The sequence below is a fragment of the Primulina tabacum genome, chromosome 5 (genome assembly GCF_025594145.1).
Source record: "Primulina tabacum isolate GXHZ01 chromosome 5, ASM2559414v2, whole genome shotgun sequence".
NCBI lineage: Eukaryota > Viridiplantae > Streptophyta > Magnoliopsida > Lamiales > Gesneriaceae > Primulina > Primulina tabacum.
This window is the reverse complement of record NC_134554.1, coordinates 2,062,899-2,086,989: the sequence shown is the minus strand read 5'-3', so window position 1 is coordinate 2,086,989 and position 24,091 is coordinate 2,062,899. Positions and strand designations below refer to the sequence as shown.

Below are 24,091 nucleotides of genomic sequence, written 5' to 3'. Positions count from 1 at the left end.
AACGAAAATACAATATTATCTTTAATATATTTACTTTATTCATATGATTTAATTATTAAAAAGTAAAACTATAATTAACTTACTAATCTCATATTTAATTGAACAAACCAAATAATTATTATTTATTCATTATTATTCAACATCCTACTCATATAATTTAATAATCGCAACGTTATCCAGTCAAATCTTATCAACCCAATTAAATAAAGCTGTAAAAATGTTTTTTTTCCCAAATATAATAAAAAAAATAAACTGGAGTAATCAGTAAAGTCAAATTTCAGTTTTGCAATATGATAAGAGTAACAGTAAAACCAGCCACAGCTCTTCGTGCAATTGATCCCCAACTGTTACAAACTGTTTACAAACTCAACAAACATCTTTTCGAGCCTTTCTTTACTAAGGTTGATTGTTTGTTCAATGAATTCAGTTTCAGAAAGCATTGTGATAAGCAGATGTTGGATTGGGACTGAAACAGACGAAAATCTTGCTAGTTTCTTGGCAGCAGACATCACATTTATATTGGACGTATACATTACCCCTGCTCTCAAAGTGGGAAGTGAAAGGTGGTCGTTCGATAGATTGTATACTATGCGAACTCGTTTTTTATAATATTCCTCAGTATCAGCGATTTCTGCTATGCTTACGAACTCTTCGCTCCCGTGTGTTGATCCAACTAACAGTTCATTGGAGATGATATGGATATTCTTTTCTGTGGCGAATACGAGGAGGTCGTGAAGTGTTTCTCAGTAATTGAGTGCTCGATCAAGAAGCAGTAATGCTTAATTGAAGCCGTCTAGACTTCAGCATGGAACCGGTATAATTTCCACACCAGTTCGCCATGTTACATCACCGTCAAAGCTGCATTATGCCAAAAAAAAATAGTGTTTTGACTAAATAAATTAGCATCCCTAAGTTTTGCTCAACTCCAGCAAAGGTGACAGGACTTACTCAGGTGATTTTCGAGATCAGCGAGAGCAAAGATGAGTATCTCAATTGCAGGAGGCACACCGGTTGTTAGTATTATTTGTTACGGGTTAAAAAGGAGCGGTTTGTCTACGACTGGAGACATGAAGCCTGCCACTGCCTGCATATTAAAGCATTAGCGCAGCACTGTGGCAGCCTATGGGAAAAGTTCTTCAAATTTAACTTGATCAAAACATATCAATTTATATCCAAATATTAGAAACCAATTGTTAGAGCATAAACATGAGAGGAGAGCATAAATCCAAAAAGGCTAGCCTACTAGGTGAGAAAGTCACCCAAGCTTGTTAGCCACTAAACAGTTTCTCCAGTAATTGATGAGCAACATAACTTCGCCCACCCCTTGAAAGTTGATATCTACAGAGGCCGGTTAGAACTGGCTTTCACGCGGTTATCAGTTGCCAAACCACGTAGCTTAAGATCCAATTTATATGTTATCAATACTGGCGTGATGGTATCTATCCTACCCACATCATCTCTTCTGCGAGTCAATTCTCGACACGAATAAGAATGTTGCACACCTAGATATCTAGATTATACAACTGGCGTACTATGCCCCCCACCTGACTCCATACCTAACCACGAGGCCTCTCACTGTATATCGGATACAAATGAGGTAACATGATCTATAAAGTTGGATGCACACACTAGATCTCTGTCAAAAGCTGCAGAATATAACTAAACTGCAGGAAATTTACGTACCACTTTCAAATCCCACAGCCCATCAAATGACTGATATGTAGCGATCCTAGTTATGCTCAAGTCCCGCCCAAGAATCAGTTCCTTCTCATAATCCACAAGCCACTATTGAACCAAATTCGACAATAACTGCATTAACAAATAAAATCAATCACATAACCTTAAGCCAGCACCTTCACTATAAAAAGATGAGTCTACGCTACGCTACGGGGGTAACAATCACATCATAGCATAGACTTAACCATAACAAGAGCCACATCATATATTTGAGAGCTCAAAAATATGAGGAAAAAAATAATTCATTAAAAGATATATAGTGAGAGACTCTACAGGAAAATGTAAAGATCGATTCTTTGTTATGGCCTGATCTAAAAGATTCATTTGCTCTTTGTCGGTGAGATTAACTCTTTCTGAATCTTAATGAGGTGTTCTCTAAAAGATAGTTTTTGTTAACTCCAAATGCAGCGTATGACAATCTCACTTCGCGTATTAGTTTGAATGGACATATACTTCATGTTTATATATCATGATTTGAACCAGAATGTCCCTCTTCCTATGATTAGTCTATCAGATTAAGAAGTCAAAACCAATCACATTTTCTTCTATACTTAGATAAACATGGAAACATGATAAGTTGCCACAACACGTTATTTTAGTTCAACAATAACGGTATCGACTATATTGACACCAGGCACATTTTCTTTCTCATTTAACATACATAAGCTGCATGGGTCCACCTCATTTCTATGTTGGACCACATACAACTGTATTTCACATGCCAAAAGTAAATTCGTCCTATGTAACATAGACTATTGTAAAACGAGACCCAACCGGTTTTCACCCACTCCGAGCTGAATTAGCTCTGGATGACACCTGGGCACGTCCGTTGGACCCCTCGGACTATAAAGCTGAGATCTTGAGTGCACCCTCTGCAGCCCTGGTGGTGCAGAAGGGCATTCTGGCAATATGGGATTGGTCTCTGCCGGCGGCGGAGGCGTAGGAGATTCACGGCTGGAGCCGCCGCCTCCGCCTCCTAGAGACTTGAGGAAGAGCTGTAGAAAGTAGAACAGAGCGCATGGAATCACTGAGCCTAGGAAAAGGCCACCGTGGCCTTGCACCATTTCTTGCAAGGGACCTATAATCCTCATTGCAGCCGCCAATCTACCTCCGGCAGTTGTGGTGGCGCTAGACGAGTTGCCTTTGTACATCTTGATGTTAACATCATGCTACTAGGTGTGCACGAGCAAGAATCTTTTCCCAATAATTTTCCTTCAATTTCAAGAAATAAAGAGTCGGAGCTTATTTTGGCATGAGGGGATGAGGTGAATCATGAATGAGACGAATGGTGCCCGATCATAATTATGAATTTTCTGTATTTATTGTCAACAAACATATGCTGAAAAATGATAATATACATGCAACAATTGTTTTCTTTTCTTTTCGTTTTTTTCCTGAGAGATTTTTTAAATTTATTGTTGTGTGGCTTTGAATTTTATTGCTTAAGAAGCATAATATTTAGTTATAGTTATGATTTATCTATATAATAATTATTTATCATACATAATCAAATCGTTGCATATAAAATTAAATTATTACATTAAAAATATGTCTCTCGTACGACGACTTAACGTATTTTTTCGTGAAATAAGTCAACTCAATTCACATTTTTCATTAATCAGATAGGATTGAAGATCAATTTCATAAAAATTGATCAATGAGAATATTTTTCACGCGTTTTTTTTTAATATTTAATATATAACTTTTCTTTATATTAATTACTAAAATGATAAAATTGTACTTTAAATCTGTCAATCAAATTAAACATGTTATTATTGATACACTATTATTCGATATTTATAAATCATATAATTTTTATTTCATCGAATATCATTCATCCAAGTAAAGAGACCTTTAGAGTACCTCATGTTTCCCAAAAGTTTTGAAATTGTATTTCTGGAGTTAGATAAATTGGAGAGTTTGATCGATAATTTGTTGCACTGTTTAATGAGATGCATTTCAATGCGAGCAAAGAGTTGCATGGTTTTTATAGTAAAGTAGCCAATATTAGGATACTTCACAGAGAAATAGATCAACATTAACAAATATAAATAGCTGATACAAATAAGTACCTAATACGTACCCAAAATCAGAAGAGTGATATCACGTACAATAATATTTGTACAACAATTTTTATATCATAAAAAATTCAATTTATAAAAATCTGATGATACACTTAATACAACGCGATATAATAGTAAAATCTCACGAAATAATAATAGTTATCTTACGATATAATTAATGTAAATATCGTTGTATCTTAACATTATTCGAATTTGAAATTTAAAATAAATAACTAAAAAAAAAAAATTCACTTAAATAGAACCAAGAAAAGAATATTAACCTAACATGTAAGAAATAAAGAAAATAAATTTTACTATTAAATTTATTCTCTTACAAAACTAAGAACCCGATATTTCTATATCTACTTCAAAAAATTAGATATACGTATATATTCATTAATTTCTTGAATCAGTATATAATTTATATGTTAATTAAATAATTAAAACATAAATGATATTATCTTTTCGGAGACATTATTCTAGTTTTTACAAATAGATCCCTTATACTTTATGGCAAATATCAACATTTAAACCGATGTGTAGACATAATTCTTTTGAATCTATGACGCTTTGTTTATGATACAGATAACGATTTACTACATTTTTCTTAGCTAGCAAAAGCTACGTTTACGCTTCCAAATCTATCATTCTCAGTTCTCTTAATTTTTCTGATATATAAAATAATTTTATTTGACTAATATATAACCAAATATATACTAGAAACACTTAATTTTTTTTATAAAAACATTTAATCTTCAAAATACTTGGGAAAAAACAAGTGGTGTAAGTCCATGGAGTTGACTGTATGGAAATTATATGAAAAATAGGTTCTCAGACCAAAGACAATCCCATGCTTGAATTTTAAAGTCTGGTGATGGGACCTGACGAACGAATTAAACCGTTGAGGGTACTTTCGTAACATCACACTAAGCCGGAATTCCAGTGTCCGAATGAATCTGTACCCGAATACCCGGATTATGACCCATTTCCCTAACCTCATTGTCAAAATTTCAAAATTCCCCCATTAAATACTCAATTAAACCATCTCATTCAATGCCCGGATTTTAACGTGCAGATATCCATTTTTTATTCACTTTAAAATACACCGAAATCATAATAATTTGAAATTGATATGCCAAATCTAATTAATAAAATAAATTATTCGATCCAAAATTTATAATAACACTAAAACTTGTAGTAATTTTGAAACCTTAATTTATATTAAAGAATTATATATTTTACATTCTACTCCATGTCTAGTAGCCGAATGATGGGTAAAATAAAATATAAAAAATATGATACATACGCATAATTTATTTATGTACAGTGAAATACAAAATAAAAAAATATAATTATCTACGTTCCATCTGAATTGCTAAGGTGAAGTAGCGTGACTTATCAAATGGGAACCAAAAAGATATTATTTTTTTACTATCAACTTTCTTGGAAAACTATTTTTGTTTATTTTAAATAAATAGATAAAAAATAAATTTTTTATTTTTAATAAAAAATGCCATTTAAATAACAATAAAAACAATAACTAGGGTAACAACCAAATTCTCGAACCAATATATTTTTTAAACGTTGTGAATATGTAGTCGTTATATTTGGTGTTTTTGGATAAACTTAATAGTCAACACAGTAACCTGCAAATTGCGTTAATCTGATAAATCATATCGATTAAGTCATGTGTAGCAGACTCACAACTAGGATGACAGAGACAGCGGGAGATTGAACTCGACGTATTGATAACAATTATTTATTTTTTATCTATATTGAATTTATTTATTTTTTTTAAATTTAAGTTACATAGTTACTAATTAGGATGTTCATATAACCCGGTTATTGGGTGCGAATCCTCCCATATCCGTTGTGTTTCAAATTTCCAGATCCTGATGCCCCCTTCTCTTCTGACAAAACCAAATACATACAACTTCCTGTCTCTACTCACTCTCTCTCTCGAATTTCAAGAAATCTTCGCTTCAACATTTCAGCTTTTTCTCCATCATATTGCTCTCCCCCAAAACACTTTATAGATTCTCCTTGCCGGGGAGAAACGAACCAAAAATGGAAGAAGTACCCAAGGTTACTGTGTACGAGCAGGACGAGGAGATGGAATGCACGTTCACGGTGTATGAGATTGACCTTGATTATGAGTTCGACGCCGCTCGCTTCTTCGACTTCACCCGGCTCGAGTCGCCGCTGGAGGCGCGCCTAGCGGAGGTCTGGTTCCACTCAGCCGGAAGCTACCCACCTTCCCGTAATAATATTTATTACTCTCCTATTTCCCATTTAAGGTTACTATCATTGAATCTGAAAGTTGGGGTTCTTTATCTCTTTCCCGGTGGTAGACGAATTGAAAACTCATAAGTCGATCTGGATATGGGATTTCTGCTATTTCTTGCCATTATTTTTGAATGTTTCGTGTCTTTTATGGTAATCCCATCTAAAGTACGCTTTTTGGAGATTGAGGTACTAGCACCAGCAGCGGACTGTTTTACAGTCTTCAAGACTTCCGTTGGGTACTGTGTAATTTACAGAAGTTGGTTGAAGGGAATGCTTTATTTATTTTTTTGAAAAAAAACGAAATCATCATTTCAATGCTATATCAAGGTTAATCATGATATGCATATTATTTTCATTATTAGTAATGCCATAATATGTATTGAAATGAGTATTCTTTATCTTTCTCTTTGTTTTCATTTCATTGTACTTGATAATCTTTGTGTACATTTTTTCAGCTTTCGTGGCAAACTTGGTTCCGAGAGATAAAATGATGATGGAAAATATATGTATCTCCCCCAAGTCTAAAGGTGTGGAGAACATGAACCCGGCCGAGTGTGTCTCAGATATTGAGGACGAAGAAGTAATTTCAGTCGTGGATACAAATTACAGAGGTACTACTATTCAAATAGACATATGATCCTTTTGTCCTCATCATAGTTGGAGGACTCAATGTTATATGTTGGCTGCTAGGTTTTCAATAAACATAGATAAAACAAGGCTATAGGTTAAACCATTAACGTGTCTATCTCGTTTCATGTCGAGTTTATTGAATGTTGCTGGTAGAAAAGGATTTATTGGAATATGTTCAAACTCGTTAAATGGTTCATATAAATTCTAACAATGATATCATTTTGCTGTTTTGAACAAAGCTCTTCTAGGCATGGTGGTGAGGCTTGTTCTTTTTTAGTGTTCCCTTATAGGAATTAAGAGTTACTTTGGCAGCTATCTCTGTGCATCCTGCTACGATAGTATTCTATTTACTTCTTTTCAGTGTAACAATCGATTTAATTTGATTTGGTGTCAATAAAGTTGTCTGCATAGAGTGGTCACAGGCAATTTTAGTTTTTTCCACGTTTCTTCTGTATTCAACGCTTGAGTGTCCTTTTTGTCCATCTTCCAAAAAAACATGGACAAAAATAACCAGTTCTACTCTGCTTCAATCAATTATAGTGTTGTTGGTTTGAATTTCAAATAACTAGAACACGTGATACATTTTTTGATATAAGAAAAGACATGATATCACCCATTGGTTAATTCTATCTTTATATTTTTTTCATAGATTTTGATGGAAAGGCCTATGGAACTTTCAATTCTCTACAAATTGGCAGCAGGACAAAGCTTCAGAATCCGTCTAAAAACATACCCTCAGGTCTTCTTTTTTCTGTGATGATTTTGTGTAGTAAAATTGTTCTTTTATGTTCTTTTTTAACCATTTTCTAATCATTTATGTCCTTGGTTTGACTTAATTTAACCCAAATCTAAAATTCAATGAGGCTTTCTTGTCAAAGATCTTAGATATACCACCTTTGTTGCGTAACAGTGAGAGTTTGTGTGTGAGTGTTTTTCTTTTTTCGGGTGTTTGTGCGTGTTCTTTTCTTTTTTCGGGCTTTCTTATTTTTTTGTATATCTATTTGTACTTTCACTGCTTTACCTAGGTTAACAATCACGTGTCAGGCTATACTAAATCAAAACCTTACACAAAATTGTTAACGAAGAAGCCTTCTTTTCCAAGAACTTCAACTCTTCTGAAGCCAACAGCAAGCCAATTGGCCAAGCAAAATCATCCACCCCAGGCTGGTTATGCTAGGTTATATTTCTCTTCTGATTCCAATTTATTATTTTATGTAGCATTTACGTTTTAGTTAGGATTGTTACAAAAATTTGTTATGATTTTTCTCTTCATTTTGTCACTTGTTGTGTCATGTCAAAGAAGAGATTTGAAAAATCAAAACTAACCTTGTTATGCCGGGATTCTTTGAAAAAGTCTAATCTTCATTTTGCGAAGCACTAGATCTGATTAGTGATAGAAAATTTGTTTGTTATGGGGATGCATCATATGAGGCTTCTCATGTATCAAGATTGGTATATGACGTTTATTCCTGAAGTGCCAGGTCAAATACATCCGTAGAGAAAACGGATAAAAGCTCTGTTTGCACTTTTGGGATTGAGAATCATGCTGCGAAAAGGCAAAAGCTTGAGGGTGGTCTTCTCCGCAAGGTACATTTCATTTCTTCCCTCTTAAACATCATGGATTTCTTGTTCTCTTGTTTGAATTTTCTTTCTCTCGCTCTCTATAGCTGTTGTTTTCAAGCTAGATGCCTCATGATTAAAAGTACCGATGATTATCATGTAAAATGACCTAAAATGTTTCTTTTTAGGACTAAATCTTTGTTGATAACTGGTAAACATGAGGTTGCTATCACAAATCTTCTTTCCGTCAAGGCGATGCTAGGGAAACTACTTTTAGTCAATCTGTTGTTTGTAGTTGGATGAAATTTTCAGTGACTAATCAAAGAGTTTCTTTCCTTTATGTTTCTTAATAGCTTAAACACTTTACTTAATAGGTCGTGGATGCAGAGCAGCTGCAGCAAATTAGTTTTGTCCACAAGGTTCCAAAGCAGGTATGCTGTGTACATTGTCTCACCTCTCTCATTTTTGTTACAATGCAATGATGCAAGAATCAACCGGAACAGCTTCACAGTTGAAAGACAACACTCAATTAACTTAAGTTATTTTAAATGATTGGACAGGATGGAATCACAAACCATACCAAGACGAGAATCACTATTCCAAGAGAGCCGGATCTTGAAACTTCACACCGGTCTCTGAAGACAAGGTTGGTTTGGTCCACTCAGGAAGCATTTCTATCCTGACATTTCTCCCAAAAAAGGAGCTGTTGCAGGAGATTTCGTATATTACTCCATTAGTGTTCTGAGCGTCCTGCTTGGTTGTCGATTTTCAGGCCAAAAACTAGTAAAGAATCTGAAAATGGGACTTCCACTGTTCGTAGGTTCAAAGCTCTTCCGCTAAATAGGAAAGTTAGTATTTAAATCATATTAATGCAGCACGTATACTTTCAAACTACATAACAATTTAAAATTTTCAAGTCCTTGATTTTTAGATTCTCGAGGCACCTTCATTACTTCCAAAAAGAAGCATTCCTGTCATGCCAAACTTTCAAGTGAGTGCTCGCAAAAAGTGACGTCTTTCCCACATTTTCTTGTGAGACATTATTTATTTGATTTGTGTGCTCATTTCCTTGCAAATTTGGCCTAAGGAATTTCACTTGAAGACATCAGAGAGGGCGATGCTACACAAGTCAGTAGCTCCAAAACTTTCAGTCCCAGGCCATCAGTCTTATAAGGTTATTAATTGTATACTTAATCAAGACATTTTGACATGTTTTATTAAGTTTGTTAATCTGTCGATGTTTATCTGTGTTTATAGACGTATCTATGTTGGGGCATAAGTGGGCTCTTGCCCACTAGAAATTTCCAAATCTAACTTAGTTTATTTATATATTTAAATTAAACATATATAGTAATTTATAAGGCTTCAAAGCCTACTAGAAATTTGACATAAAGCAACTAGAAACTATATCACGAAATAAGAATACACAATTATGTTTGATTTCTTTTAACTACGGCAAAAATTAAATTTTCAAAGCAAATTTGTTGGGTGTAATAATTGCGCTTTTTAGAAAGCAATCGTCACATGATGTTCTAGTTGTTGTACGACTTAAAATATTTGAGTTGCACCATCATCATTATCGATAGTTTTGGTAAAACGACAAACGCTTGTTTCTATAAAATTTCAATCGTAAAGTCACAATACTAGATTTCAATTTCAGTAGAATCAACGTTGCACTTACATATTCCAATTTCCCTGTACGATTATTTTTTAATCATATAACTTAATTGGAATTTTCATGCCAAGACTTGATAAGATTCTATTTTCTACCGTATAATTTTAATTTTTTTAACTTTTGTCTCATAATCGAAGATAATGTGTTACAAATTGCTTTAATATATGTGCAATAAATTTTGCCAACAATATAAAAAATTTCTAGTTACGTCTATGTCTATGTTACTCTCCCAACTTCATGGATTCACCATAGGCTGTGATCAAATAATTGAAAGATAACGCGAGGTCCCTTTATTTTCTTCCTTGTTGAGTTTGAGTGTCCTAAGGTTTAACTTGCTTAAAGCTGATGTAGAGATTTTATCCTGTTTAAGATTGTGTGCAATGAAATTAATTTAATACTTTTTGTCGCAGGCATCACACAAATATTTCAGTGACATTACCACAGATCAAGGAAACCGGGAGCCTGAAAGGTAGTACTTGTTGATCCTTCCATCGAGTTCCTCAGGCCATAGTTTTTCATTTCTACTGCTCAGCCATCAACAGCTGCATGCCTTGTTAGTTATTCAAAGTTTAATGCTTCAAACCTGAGATGTCCACAGCAATGCCTGTCTTTTCTATGATTTAGTCTCATTGCTGCCTGCGTTACTGCTGTGTAGTTTATTCCTTGATTTTGTGAACATATTCTTATTGTACAATTGAATTTCTTGTTGTTTAAACTGTTTGTGCTTGCAGACCCATCCATGTAAATGCCTCAAGGCCAGAGGTTTGTGAGTCTTCTTGTGGCTTCAAAGCTCTTCCCCTAAATAAGAAGGTACTTCTCTCTGAATCAAGTATCATACTTTAGGTAAACATCTTAAATGTGATTCTTTATACTTGTAGATATTGACGAGCAAGGGCACTTTTGGAGTTTTCCGAAATAGTAAGAAAGATACTACTGTGCCAATGGTAATTGCCATGAGAATTCAGTTCTATAATCTAAGGATTCCTATTATATTGAAGTGCCACCACTAAATATAGTCTTGTCAACGTCACAGGAATTTAATTTCCAAACGGAGAAGAGATTTAATCATAATCCTCCAATTGAACTTTTCAACAAGGTAAATTGATATACTGTTGTCTACTTGCTGGATCATGTTGGCTTTGCTCTTCCGAACTACTCCTGCGCGAACTTCCAAGAAATTAACATACTAATGCTCTGAATTTCTGGACTGTCTCGTGCAATTACTGTAATTTTATTTAGTCACCGATCTTGTAAATCATTGAAGGAAACTGCACATTATTTGATTAATCCTTTTCTCTTTCTGAACTAGCTCTCATTAGTGCCTGAAACACCACAAACTGCTAATCATGAGTCTAAACTGCCACGTTCCATCAGCACATCAGCCAAGGTTCCCTGAGATTTCCTTTGTCATGTTAAGAAATCAAAATCATGTCATATTGTTGAGTTTGACTAAATATACTATAACATTTTACAAGGGTTCAAAAGAGAACAGACGGGGTTGCTTCCAAAAAGGAAATGAGGTATTGGATGGCTCCCTCTCACATACTTTAAATATCATTCAACAAAGTTAATCCATCGACGATAGGCTTTCCTTGAAGAATTTGTCTCGTGCTTTTACAAATTGCCGCGATGTTGTGTTCTTTAACAGATAAGACAACCATCAAAAGCGAGACTGCCTGTGCTTGTTGGAAAGCAGCATATTGGTGTTGAAGCTGAAAAAATTGAAGTCAATGCTGCGTCTTGCTTTAACTGGTAACTTGATCTATCCTTTATATTCTTAGACATAAATCTTGTTCATTATGCTTATAAGATGGTACTTCAGGAGTAACAGTGTTCGTTGAAGGTGTGAAGGGGGAACATTATCGGTGATTTTGATAGTTGACCTTAAAATTCCTGTGATCTGATTGAAGTGGGCAATGAGTCTGTGGTCCGAATACTGATACAACCATTTATATCTGGTCAGAATCTGAAGCTCAGACGGATGGCGCACGGAGGGGAATCTCTGAACATACTCTAAATGTAGATTACCATACAGAGGTGCTGATATTTGTCCCAAGTGATTGTTACCATTGGAATATACAGTTTCAAATGTGAACTTTCTCCTGATCCACTAATAAAATGTATAGGCGGAACACTCTTTTTACATATGAAAGTTTATGTTGCAGTTACCCTCAAACTCTAGTTTGTCGGGAAAAGTGCAGTTATAAAACAAAGATCAAGAAACGTCATGGTTAAGCTGTGGATATTATAACAGGATAGGAAGTTAAGTCTTGCCGAAAGGCATGCTGTCCGAAACTACACATGCCTCGTAATTCTGCTTTTCCAAAGTCAAACTTGCTCTGTCTCACCATTATATCTATCTTTATAGAAAAAAAATTGGTCAGGTCAAGATTATTACAAACTTTTATGGCTATGAGAATATTGAATTGGGTATTTGGATCAATGATGCTGGTCAAATGTGAAATTAAAAATAATTAAAAATATGCGCTATTGGGAATTAGACACTGTCTATTTTAACGAATGAATGTCATTTTTAAAATTTAAAGTTCGCTGGATCATTTACACAATTTTTGTGTATTTTTTAGTCAATAAAATAAAATCATAGCTTGCATTAGCTCTTCATCAAGTCAAATCTTTGTAGAAACAAAGGAATTGAAACTTCAAAGACAAAATCGTTATGTTTAAGCAAACGTCGACCAACTAGAACATGAACAATTTGATTAGCCAGACGTTTTGCATTGTTGAATAAAAGAACACAGTTTCCATGTATTGGATCAATCCACACAATTATTGCTCTATGTGAGAACAACACTGGATTTGCATGCCACCAAATATGCATGTTAAGTTAAATAACTATTATCTATTATCTAGTCGTGCACTTTGCATACTTGTAAATTCTTATTCGTAGGTGATATTTTCTAAATATAAGTAATGTAATTAACAATTTTGAGTAGTTTATAATTAGTTTTGATCGACATGATTTTTTTATAAGATTTACTATCATTAGTTAGAATAATTACTATTTAATTAGGGGTGATCCTTGGTGAGATTTGTAATAATTAAAAAGATTAATCACGACATATATAAATGATTAATAATTATGTTAGTTTATATATATATATATATATATATATATATATAAACTAACATAATTATTAATCATTTATATATGGGAAAAAAGCATATCCTACGGATCTACTATGAGACAGTCTGATCTATAACAAATCGACTAGATCTATACTTACCGTAAAAAGTATAATTTTTAATATAAAAATAATATTTTTCATGGATCGAGTCAAATTAGATATTCGTTTTACAAAATTGACCGTGGTCTAATAGGATTTTGTGTTTATTTTATATATTGAAAATCAAAACACAATCCTATTCTATTTCAAAATTTTGATACTCCTATCACATATTTATTTTAATTTCCGTAAATTTTTTCTAGAACATGGTCTTTTAAATTTACAAATCCCCACGAAAATTTTGAGTTTTGCAAATATCGAAATCTCCATAGAATTTATAAAAATTTACTCGGGCATTGGCGGCCCCAATATGATCCCTACATCCTACTGAATCATGCCAAATTCTAATCAAAGTGTCAAGCAAGATATTTTAAAAGTGAGTAATTTTTATAAATAACATAAATATACACTACCAAGATTATAAAAAATAGGTACTAACTAAACATAATATGAATTGTAAAGCCTGTAAGAATATGCTTATAACTTAGTAGGTTAAATTACAACTCATGTTTCATAAATTATCACCTCATAATCACCAATACTCAAATTAATAGAAAAAAGCCAAAAATTAAATTACGGTCAGTTTTCGATTTAAACCGAATTCCCCCTTTGTTTTTTGCTTTTAAAAAAAATTCCATTCAAATTTATCTAGTTGGATCAATATTTAGCATGAACATTGAGAAAAAGGCAAAAAAAAAAAAAAAAGAATTTTGTTTGATTCGAAATGGACATTTTTAATGCGTGAAAAGCACAAAGTGCCCATATGGAACCTAATATAGAATTGTTGTTAGTGTGTGCCGCCATTTGCATTGTTAGGAGGAAATTTCTTGGAGCAGGAAACAATGAAGCAGCAGCTGTCAGCCGGCACCTGATGTTTCATTTCTTAACCACAGAAATTCACTAAGTACGTACATTATAAATGCTGTAATTCATCAACCCCACCAATCAGAAAAACTAACTGAATACAACTCAATTCAGGCTAGCAAGCCAAGGCCTTCTTTGATCAAGAAAGAGTTTCTTAATGGCCTCTATAGCTTTCTTGATCGCGGTAATCGTGGCAACCGTGGTTGCTCCGACTTTGGCTACTGATTATATGGTTGGAGACAGCGATGGTTGGAAACTAGGGGTCAATTACGCCGATTGGGCCAAGGGCAAAGATTTTTACGTTGGCGACACTCTCAGTACGTGAATTTAAGTTCAAAGTTTTTATTTTTTCTTGGTTTGTTCGGAATATGGTTCAATAATTCCATTTCGTAAATGTTAAGGTAAGTTGGGCACTTTAACGATATCATAGCATCAGTTTAGATAGCAGGCACGTAGTCTATTTTTTTAATCTAATTAAAATCAATACTCTTTTCAAATAAAACATGATATATTATAATTATATATATGAACAAATAATAATATTGTTGATTGCAGCGTTCATGTACAAGGAGGGAGTCCACAATGTACAGAAAGTGAATGGTCCCGACTTCAAGCAGTGCAAGTCTACCAACTCATCAAACAAGGCTTTAACCAGCGGACACGACGTTATTAACCTCGCCACCCCAGGGAAGAAATGGTACATTTGTGGAATTGGTGAACATTGCTCCAACGGAATGCAACTCTCCATCACCGTCCAGGAGCCGGCTTCTGCACCTGCCCCCACGCCCAAGCCATGGTTTACTACCCCGCCGCCCCCTTCGTCTTCGGCCATTGACATTTCTCCATTGAAATCTTTGGTGTTGATGGTTGCTTTCATTGCTGCATATAAGATGATCATGGCCTAAACTTTGTTAGTTCAACTTCATTTAGAGTTTTTTTTGTCTGTTGTCATTAGACAAGAAATGTTGCCACATATAATAATAACATGCAATGTAACTGTTTGGTGTTGTGTTTGGAAGCAAAAGATATCAATTTTTTTATGAAATAAAAGATGATTGGTCTTGATACTTTTTATCCATAGCCTTCCTAGGGTTTCGCATGGAACAAAATTTTAGTGGCAAACTTCTTTATTTTTTAGAATATTTTCATCATTTCTCCATATTTGTCAGCTGTAATCCTTCTATCCTAAAGCATCATAGCTAGAAATCAACATTTCTCAAATCCCATTTGTTCTTCCTCTTCATCCGAATATCTTCAGCAATTATAGCAAATGATTCTTTACAGACTTACATTGTTCACGTTGATTTACCAGATCGCCAACTTATGTCGTTGGATAGATCCCGGGATTTGGAAACCTGGCATTGTTCATTCTAATGAACGATAGTCACTACATCCTAATGAATCATGCAAAAAATCCAATCGATTTATCAAGCAACATATTTTAAAAGTGAATAATTTTTATAAAATAATATAAATATGCACTACCAAGATTAAAATAGGTACGCAATTAAATATAATATGAATTATAAAAGCTGTCAGAATATACTTATAACTTATGTAGGTTAAATTACAACCCATGTTTCATAAATCATCACCTCATAATCACCAATACCTAAAAATAAAAGTGAAAACGCCAAAAAATTTCGTCTGGTTTTCTCTTTAAACCGAATCCTTTTTTTTTTTTTTTTTGTAAAAAAAGAGAAGCCACTCAAATTTATCTAACTGGCTTAATATTAGGAATTTAGATTGAATAATGAGAAAAGACCTGTGAATTTTGTTTAATTCGAAATGGACAGTTTTAATGCGTGAAAAGCTAGAAGTGCCCATATGGAACCTATTATTGCCAGAGTGCATGTGCTGTCATTTACATTGTGAAGAGGAAGTTTTTAGGATCGGAAAACAATGATGCAGCAGCTGTCAGCCGGCACCTGATGTTCAGTTTCTTAAACCACAGAATTCACTATGTACATACATTATAAATTCTAAACTCATCACCCCCAGCAATCAGAAAAAACTAACTGAACACAATTCAATTCAAGCTAGCTATAGCCAAGGCCTTTGATCAAGAAACAGTTTCTTAATTAATGGCATCTAAAGCTTTCTTGATCGTGGTCGTCGTCGCAACGGCGGTTGCTCCGACTTTGGCTACCGATTATATGGTTGGAGACAACGATGGTTGGACACTAGGGGTCGATTACACCGCTTGGGCTAAGGGCAAAGATTTTTACGTTGGCGACACTATCAGTACGTGAATTTAAGTTCAAAGTTTTTCATTTTTCTTGGTTTGTTCATTGAAAAATTTGTGCCTATAATTAAGTTATGGTTCGATTATCTTTCCAATTCGTGGTAAATTGGGGGAGTTCAATGATATCGAAGCATTGGTTTAGACAGCAGTCACATGATATGCATACTATTATTCTTCTTATTAGTATTAGCATCATTGTTATTATTTGAACAAATAATAATATTAATTTGATTGCAGTGTTCATGTACAAAGAAGGAGTCCACAATATACTGAAAGTGAATGGATCCGACTTCAAGCATTGCATGTCTAGCAACTCATCAAACAAGGCTTTAACCAGCGGACACGACGTTATCACCCTTGCCACCCCAGGGAACAAGTGGTACATTTGTGGAATTGGTGACCATTGCTCCAAAGGGATGCAGCTCTCCATCACCGTTTCCGTCCAGGGGCCGACTCTCACTCCCACACCCACACCCACACCCACACCCACACCCACACCCACGCCTGCATGGAAACAGGGGCCGACTCCCGCCCCCACGCCCTGGTTTACTATCCCGCCGCCCCCTTCGTCTTCGGCCAATGAAATCTCTCCATTGAAATCTTTGGGGTTGATGGTTGCTGTCATTGCTGCATATAAGATCTTGATCACGGTTTAAATTCTTATAATTATTCAAAAAATAATTGTCACATCTAATAAAGCTTGTTACTTCAGCTTTATTTAGAGTTTTTTTTTGGCTGCTGTCTTTAGACAAGAAATGAATATGCCACATATAATAATAACATTCAATGTAACTGTTAGAAGTGGTTTTGAGTAGGATTTTCTCACGAATCTTTATCCGTGAGACGGGTCAATCCTATTGATATTCACAATAAAAAGTAATATTCTTAGCATAAAAAATAATATTTTTCATGGATGACCTAAAGAAGAGATATGTCTCACAAAATACGACCTATGAGACCGTCTCACACAAGTTTTTGCCAAAAAAAAATTTACAATGAGGTTCACAACTAGTTATTGTAATTTTTATTACTTTAATAGTACCAATCGTTTCAAGTTTCTAAAGGAGATGCGCGAACTTTTTTACTGGTCTTACACAAACTACGCATTCTGTCTTTGACAATTAACGATACAGTCCATTGTGATCCTTAATCATTGGTGGAGAACATATTAAAACTATATATATATATATAAACTAATTATATTGTCCTTATGTAAATTCAGAATATGTAACAGTCAACTTTGTTAGTCAAAGACAATGTCGATCGAAAGAAACATTTATAACTATACTGATGAAAAGACAAACCGAAAGTAATTAATCAAAATAAATCTTTTCAATAGCCAAGCCAAAAGAAGTTTTAATTTTTTATATGATCATTACTTGTAAAATTTAATATTTTATCCTTCTGAAAAAATATTTTATTATTATATTATATTATATTTTAACAGAAATATATAATATTTTTCTTAAGTTATAGCTTAACAAATAATTTAAAAAATTAATAGACAAAACTTATATGATCTGAATCTTGTGAAATATTTTCCCTAATAAAAAAATAAACTTACATTTTTTCCTCACTAAAATTTCAATATTATTTCATTTTCTCAAAAAAAACTTTAGAAAACATTCTTAACAAACATAAGATGTATATCAAGTCAAAGATACTGAAGCGAGGAACAATGTTAATTAATTAAATAATATCTATATATCTATATACCTATAAAAGTGTGGATACTTCAAATGTTTTCCAATTGTGAATGGACGTCATTACCCTTCACATTTTTTACTTATTTCAATTATCAATCAAGTAACCTATGTAAATTCACATTTAGTCTATTAATTAATAATTAATACTAATTAAACATGTTTTATGGTTATTACCCTTCACATTTTTTAAAGTCCATAAGTTGATTGATTTTTAGTTTATTATGCCTTATACTTGATGTTTGGATATATATTTTTTAAAAATTTGTTTCATTTAATTTGATTCTATATATTGTGCTAATTATAATTTATTAGATAACAGAAAATTATCAACTTCAATTTTAATTTGACAAAAAACTCGAAAGTAAATTACATAAGTTCTTAATTAATTTATTCGTCCAATATAACAAAGAGATTAAACTCAAATTTGTAACAAAATGATTCAAATTATTTTTTTAGAAAATCAAATTTTTTTATTTTTATCATATAATTTGTATTTACGTGCATCACACGTGCTTCATACTAGTACCTATAAAAGTGTGGATCACTCATTTGTTTTTCAATTGTGAAAAGACATAAATGTCTTCTTTGTTAATATGAATTCAAAAAATCTTATAAGGATATATATGTAAAATTGTAACAAATGCTAATAAATTATCATTACAACCTACATTGATTGTAGTAATTTATACCATTTCAATAATAAAATATAACTCCTATATTAATTTTAACAAATACTTGATATTTATACTACATTTAAATGTTTTATTTTTTTAATTCTCTCTCTACATTTTTTAATGATTTTATTATAATTTTGTAATTATATTTTTATTGGAATTTCTAATTAAGTAATAAATAAATTATAGTATTACAAGAAGATATATAAAAAAATTTAACTATATGTCCAATTGTAGAATAACATGATAAATATAAAATAATATGATAATGTGAAGTTTAATACTAACATATTTTATGGGTTTAAACAAAGAATTGAAAGTAAACAGTTTAATAAATTTATTAGAAGAATTTATATCAATAATTATGAATGTCAATATGTTAATAATATCATAAAATATGAAGCTCTTGGAAAAATTTGGAGAGTTTGACTATAGTAAGAAAAGTATAGATTTTAGTAGCACTTTTATAAAAGATTATACATACGACAAATTTATAAATTCAGTACACAAAAATTTGGTGATATTTGAAATATCTACTCCTATAGAAGTATCGATGATAGACAAAGTTTTGAATAGATATTCGATAATAAAAAATACATTAGAGAAATAATATTTTCTTCATACATAATTCTTACAAAAATATTAAAAGAATAGATTTTTTAATAAATCTATATATTTTCCATTAAAAATATTAAAATAATATATATTTAACTATTATATTTATAAAAGTGTAAAAAGAATAACAAAGTTTTTTATTGTAAATTTTCTACTATTCTCATAAATTTTGTGTTGTTAGATTAATTGCATGAAAACTTTTCTACACAATCATTAAATACATGAAGATCATAATAATGTTTTTATTTTTTAATAGAAAATTGCAACATAAGAAACTTTGAAAATAATGTTACATAAAAATTAAATAAAATAATTGATAATAAAAATATATTAGAGAAATAACATTTTCTTGATACATAATTCTTAAAAAAAATATTAAATGAATAGTTTAATTAAAAAAAATAATTAAAAATATTAAAAGATTATATATTTAATTATTATACTTATAAAAGTGTAGAAAGAATAACAAAATTTTTCATTGTAAATTTTCTACTATTCCCATAAATTATGTGTTGTTAGATTAATTGCATGAAAATTTTCTACACAATCATTAAATACATGAAGATCATAATAGACGTTTTATTTTTTAATAGAAAATTCCAACATAAGAAACTTTGAAAATAATTTTACATAAAAATTGAATTGATATTTGATAATAAAAATACATTAGAGAAATAACATTTTCTTGATACATAATTCTTAGAAAAAATATTAACAGAATATATTTTTAAATTTTAAAAAATAATTAAAAATATTAAAAAACTATATATTTAACTATTATACTTATAAAAGTGTAAAAAAATTAACAAGATTTTTCATTGTTAAAAGCAAATACTTTTTAAAAAGTTTATTCACCACATCTAAATTCTTTCCTGATCTCAACAATATACAATCACTAAACACATAAAAATACATAATATATATATATATATATATATATATATATATATATAATTGTAATTGATGGCTTAATGAAAAATATAAATTATATACTTTTTAAAAAATTATTCATTAACTAATGTATATGAAAATTAATTTATCTATGATATATAATTCTAAAGCAAAAGATAAAAAAGTTTTGTAGGAGGATAAATAATATTTAAATTGAATAATATATGTTATATTTTATTATTAATATTATTATTTCATTAGTTTTGATAATATTTTGATGAGTTGGTTACAAATATTTTAAATTGATAATTATTTGCCCTTAGTGTGCTTCACTTATATAAATTATTATTTATGCATTTATAAAATCCATAATTTGGTTGATTTTTAGGTTATTATACCTTATACGTGGTGCTTAGATACATATATTTTCAAAATTTGTTTCATTTCAATTCGTTTTATATATTATGCTCATTATAATTTATTATATAACATAAAATCAATTGCTTGAATTTTAATTCGAGAAATGATTTTGAAAGTAAGGTATATAAGTTCTTAATTAATTTATTCGTCTAATATGACAAAAGACTAAACCAATATAAATAAAAAAAATGATTCAAATTATTTTTTAAAAAAATCATATTTTAATTTTTTTAAAATAATTAATATTCACGTGCATCGTTTGGCAGTATTAAAAAGCGTACGGCAAGTTAGCAGAAAACATTATTTGAACACGTAAACAGACAACTGTCTCAGATTGTTCTTTATATAGCAAGAAATACTAATCTCAGGCACTCAAACTTAATTTACAAATAAATTAAAGATACGATGAGATGTTAGAAAATTGAAAGGAAATCGGCAAGTTAATGTTTGTCGAATGAAGAAAAGAACTTGTGGCATCACAGAATCTTACAAGGCCACAAAGAAAACGACATTGATGAGGCTTTATAAAATCAATAATTTGGGACATTTGAACTAATTTCTCATAATTTAGTGACAAAAACCTAAAAGTCGCGATCCTGACGTAAGCGATCCCTTAATTACAGCAAAAACAGAAAACAAAAAAATGGACGAAACTCGGATTTGAGAGGCATGTTACAAGTTTACGCGTGTTTAATAGAAAAAAATAATACCAAGTAATAGAGATATATTGTTTTTTTAATATTGGTCAACTATTTATTTAAGGAAATGATATCCGTATTTTACAAATTTCCCCAAGGTAATATAGTGAGCTTTGTCGCCGTGGACAAGATCTCGGGTTTGAGTCTCGAAAAATGAAAAATACATGTATTAATAGAGGTTAATTCTCATATAATGATTCTGAGTTGACCTGGCCAGCATTGTTGGCCTATATAAACAAGTCCACATTTTCACTATTCTACACCATAAAACAAACTTCGACCACTAATTAATAAATTATATATGAAGTTAGGCTCATTGCTGCTAATGGGTTTTCCTCCCTTTCTAATTTTCATTTCATTACACAGTCTCAGCTCAGTTGTTACATCAACAAATCTTGATGACCAAAGCGACAATTTACAAACGTACATTGTGCATGTTGAGCCACAATCACAAGATCTGCAGACATGGTACAATTCATTTGTACCATCAAATCCAGAAACCTCAGCAAGAAAATCGAGAATTATATACTTCTACAACAATGTGTTGTCAGGTTTTGCTGCTAAATTAACAGCAGATGATTTGAAAACCATGCAACAGAAGGATGGATTCGTTTCGGCACGTCCGGAACGTGTTATCCCTCTGCACACGACTCACTCACCCAACTTCTTGGGATTGAATCAGAACTTGGGATTTTGGGAAAGCTCAAATTATGGGAAGGGTATCATTATCGGAGTTTTGGACACAGGAGTATTTCCTGATCACCCGTCATTCAGCGATAAAGGGATGCCGCCTCCACCTAGTAGGTGGAAGGGCAAGTGTGAGTTCAATTTCACAGCCTGTAACAAGAAGATTATTGGAGCTAGATTTTTCAGAAATGGGGATGGAACCCCGTTGGATCAAGATGGGCACGGCACACATACTGCTAGCACAGCTGCTGGAGCTTTTGTCGAAGGTGCCAACATTTTCGGGAATGCCAATGGCACGGCCGCTGGAATGGCACCTCTTGCTCATCTGGCGATTTACAAAGTATGTGGCACTATCGGGTGTACAGAGAGTGACATTCTTGCTGCCATGGATGTGGCAATTGATGATGGCGTGGACATTCTTTCGTTGTCTCTTGGTGGTGAGTCCTTTCCCTTCTATGAAGATAGCATCGCGCTTGGCGCGTATAGCGCAATGGAGAAGGGGATTTTTGTCAGCTGTGCTGCAGGGAATTCGGGCCCGTTCAATAAATCTTTGTCGAATGAGGCGCCATGGATCCTGACGGTTGGTGCGAGTACAACTGACAGGAAAATAAGAGCGACCCTAGTGCTTGGAAACAAGGAGGAATTGAATGGGGAATCAGCTTTTCAGCCAAAAGATTTCCCTGGAACCGCATTGCCCCTTGTTTACCCTGGCGCTAATGCCAGCGATCCGATGGCACGATTTTGCAGCACGTCCTCGTTGAACCCCGATGACGTCAGAGGAAAAGTTGTGTTGTGTGAAGTTGGTGGCGGAAGTACAACAATTCGCAAAGGAATAGCCGTCAAAAACGCCAGTGGCGCGGCCATGGTTCTTATGAATCAAGAATACATGGGATACACCACCAGCGCGGAAGCCCATGTTCTTCCGGCTATACACATCAGTTATGCAGATGGGCTCAAAGTAAAAGCCTATCTGAATTCAACTTCTACCCCTGTCTCCACTATCTTGTATAAAAGAACTATAATCGGAGATAACAATGCTCCAATTGTTGCCGGGTTTTCATCAAGGGGACCTAGCCTGGCCAGCCCTGGAATTCTCAAACCCGATATAATCGGCCCTGGCTTAAATATCCTTGCGGCATGGCCTTCCTCTGTCGAAAACAACCCGAACACGAAATTAACATTCAACATGGTCTCAGGGACCTCTATGTCTTGTCCACATTTGAGTGGCGTTGCGGCCTTGTTAAAAAACGCGCATCCTGATTGGTCACCTGCAGCGATCAAATCTGCTATAATGACCAGTTCTGATCAAGTAAACCTTGCAGGCATCAGTATCGAGGATCAAACCCTTCACCCTGCTGACATATTCGCCACGGGTGCAGGCCATGTCAATCCCGCAAAAGCAAATGATCCAGGATTGGTTTACGACATCCATCCTGATGAATACATTTCATACCTGTGTGGCCTGAATTACACGAGTCGGCAAGTTGGCGTCATCCTTCAACGCAAGGTCAACTGCGTAGACAAATCCAGTATATCGGAAGCACAACTAAACTACCCATCATTCTCCATTGTTCTCGGATCGGATCCTCAGACATATACTAGGACGATCACTAACGTAGGCGAGGCTAACTCATCCTTTGCCTTGGAGATTGTTTCGCCTCCCGGTGTTGATGTATCTGTTGAACCAAGTGTCCTGAGTTTCTCGGAACTGAATAAAAAATTGACTTACAACACGAAGTTTAGCCGATCAAAAGATCAGGTTGACAATGTTATTTCTCAAGGATTCCTGAATTGGAAATCTACCAAGTATTCAGTCCGGAGTCCGATAGCAGTTGTATTTGAATGAGAGGGAAGAGATCATGGAGCTTTTCAAATCATTTGCATCCAATAAGTGAATTTTAGATGGATTTTATATACCTTGGAATTTAAGGAATTTGGAATCCTTTGAATGTTTAACTGAGCCAGCGTAATCAATGTTTAGAAGAAGATTTTCAAATTTTATTATAATTTTTCGATGGAAAATTGCTACGGACCTCACTCATTGTGTCTCTGTAATGAAATTATTCGAAAAACAAAAAACATTCTTAAACTTGAC

General features: G+C 33.0%; 5 protein-coding genes across 9 annotated transcripts; 4 read left to right on the top strand and 1 right to left on the bottom strand.

Annotated features, from left to right (window-relative positions):
• Window positions 1-326: 326 nt before the first annotated feature.
• On the bottom strand, window positions 327-3,092 carry LOC142544548 (uncharacterized). Of its 2 annotated transcripts, XR_012820059.1 has the most exons (3): window positions 1,684-1,810; window positions 949-1,084; window positions 327-858 (listed from the first exon to the last, which is right to left on the bottom strand). XR_012820059.1 is itself a non-coding variant. In XM_075651589.1 (2 exons), exons 1-2 carry the CDS (start codon window positions 2,886-2,888, stop codon window positions 801-803), a joined length of 435 nt encoding a protein of 144 aa, XP_075507704.1. In that variant the 5' UTR covers window positions 2,889-3,092; the 3' UTR covers window positions 327-800. The 2 variants fall into 2 exon arrangements, 1 of the variants encoding a protein (XP_075507704.1); XM_075651589.1 differs by lacking the exons at window positions 949-1,084; window positions 1,684-1,810 and adding an exon at window positions 2,512-3,092.
• Window positions 3,093-5,561: 2,469 nt separating this feature from the next.
• LOC142545374 (protein TPX2-like) lies at window positions 5,562-12,186 on the top strand. Of its 4 annotated transcripts, none has more exons than XM_075652536.1 (18): window positions 5,562-6,060; window positions 6,542-6,697; window positions 7,366-7,455; window positions 7,761-7,893; window positions 8,198-8,303; window positions 8,651-8,707; window positions 8,837-8,922; window positions 9,049-9,124; window positions 9,208-9,267; window positions 9,364-9,450; window positions 10,362-10,420; window positions 10,683-10,761; window positions 10,830-10,895; window positions 10,985-11,047; window positions 11,261-11,338; window positions 11,427-11,471; window positions 11,600-11,703; window positions 11,774-12,186. In XM_075652536.1, the coding sequence occupies exons 1-18, from the start codon at window positions 5,868-5,870 to the stop codon at window positions 11,790-11,792; spliced, it is 1,557 nt and encodes a 518-aa protein (XP_075508651.1). In that variant the 5' UTR covers window positions 5,562-5,867; the 3' UTR covers window positions 11,793-12,186. The 4 variants fall into 4 exon arrangements, with proteins under 4 accessions (XP_075508651.1, XP_075508653.1, XP_075508652.1 ...); XM_075652538.1 differs by having other exon boundaries at window positions 8,192-8,303; window positions 11,929-12,186; XM_075652537.1 differs by having other exon boundaries at window positions 8,192-8,303; window positions 11,915-12,186.
• Window positions 12,187-14,217: 2,031 nt separating this feature from the next.
• LOC142545102 (blue copper protein-like) lies at window positions 14,218-14,965 on the top strand. The gene is made up of 2 exons (XM_075652075.1): window positions 14,218-14,377; window positions 14,616-14,965. The coding sequence occupies exons 1-2, from the start codon at window positions 14,218-14,220 to the stop codon at window positions 14,963-14,965; spliced, it is 510 nt and encodes a 169-aa protein (XP_075508190.1).
• Window positions 14,966-16,144: 1,179 nt separating this feature from the next.
• On the top strand, window positions 16,145-16,961 carry LOC142545101 (blue copper protein-like). Its single transcript, XM_075652073.1, has 3 exons — window positions 16,145-16,304; window positions 16,543-16,745; window positions 16,824-16,961. The coding sequence occupies exons 1-3, from the start codon at window positions 16,145-16,147 to the stop codon at window positions 16,959-16,961; spliced, it is 501 nt and encodes a 166-aa protein (XP_075508188.1).
• A 4,553-nt stretch (window positions 16,962-21,514) lies between these two features.
• Window positions 21,515-24,089, top strand: LOC142545373 (subtilisin-like protease). Its single transcript, XM_075652534.1, has one exon. The coding sequence runs from the start codon at window positions 21,611-21,613 to the stop codon at window positions 23,840-23,842; it is 2,232 nt and encodes a 743-aa protein (XP_075508649.1). The 5' UTR covers window positions 21,515-21,610; the 3' UTR covers window positions 23,843-24,089.
• Window positions 24,090-24,091: the final 2 nt, after the last annotated feature.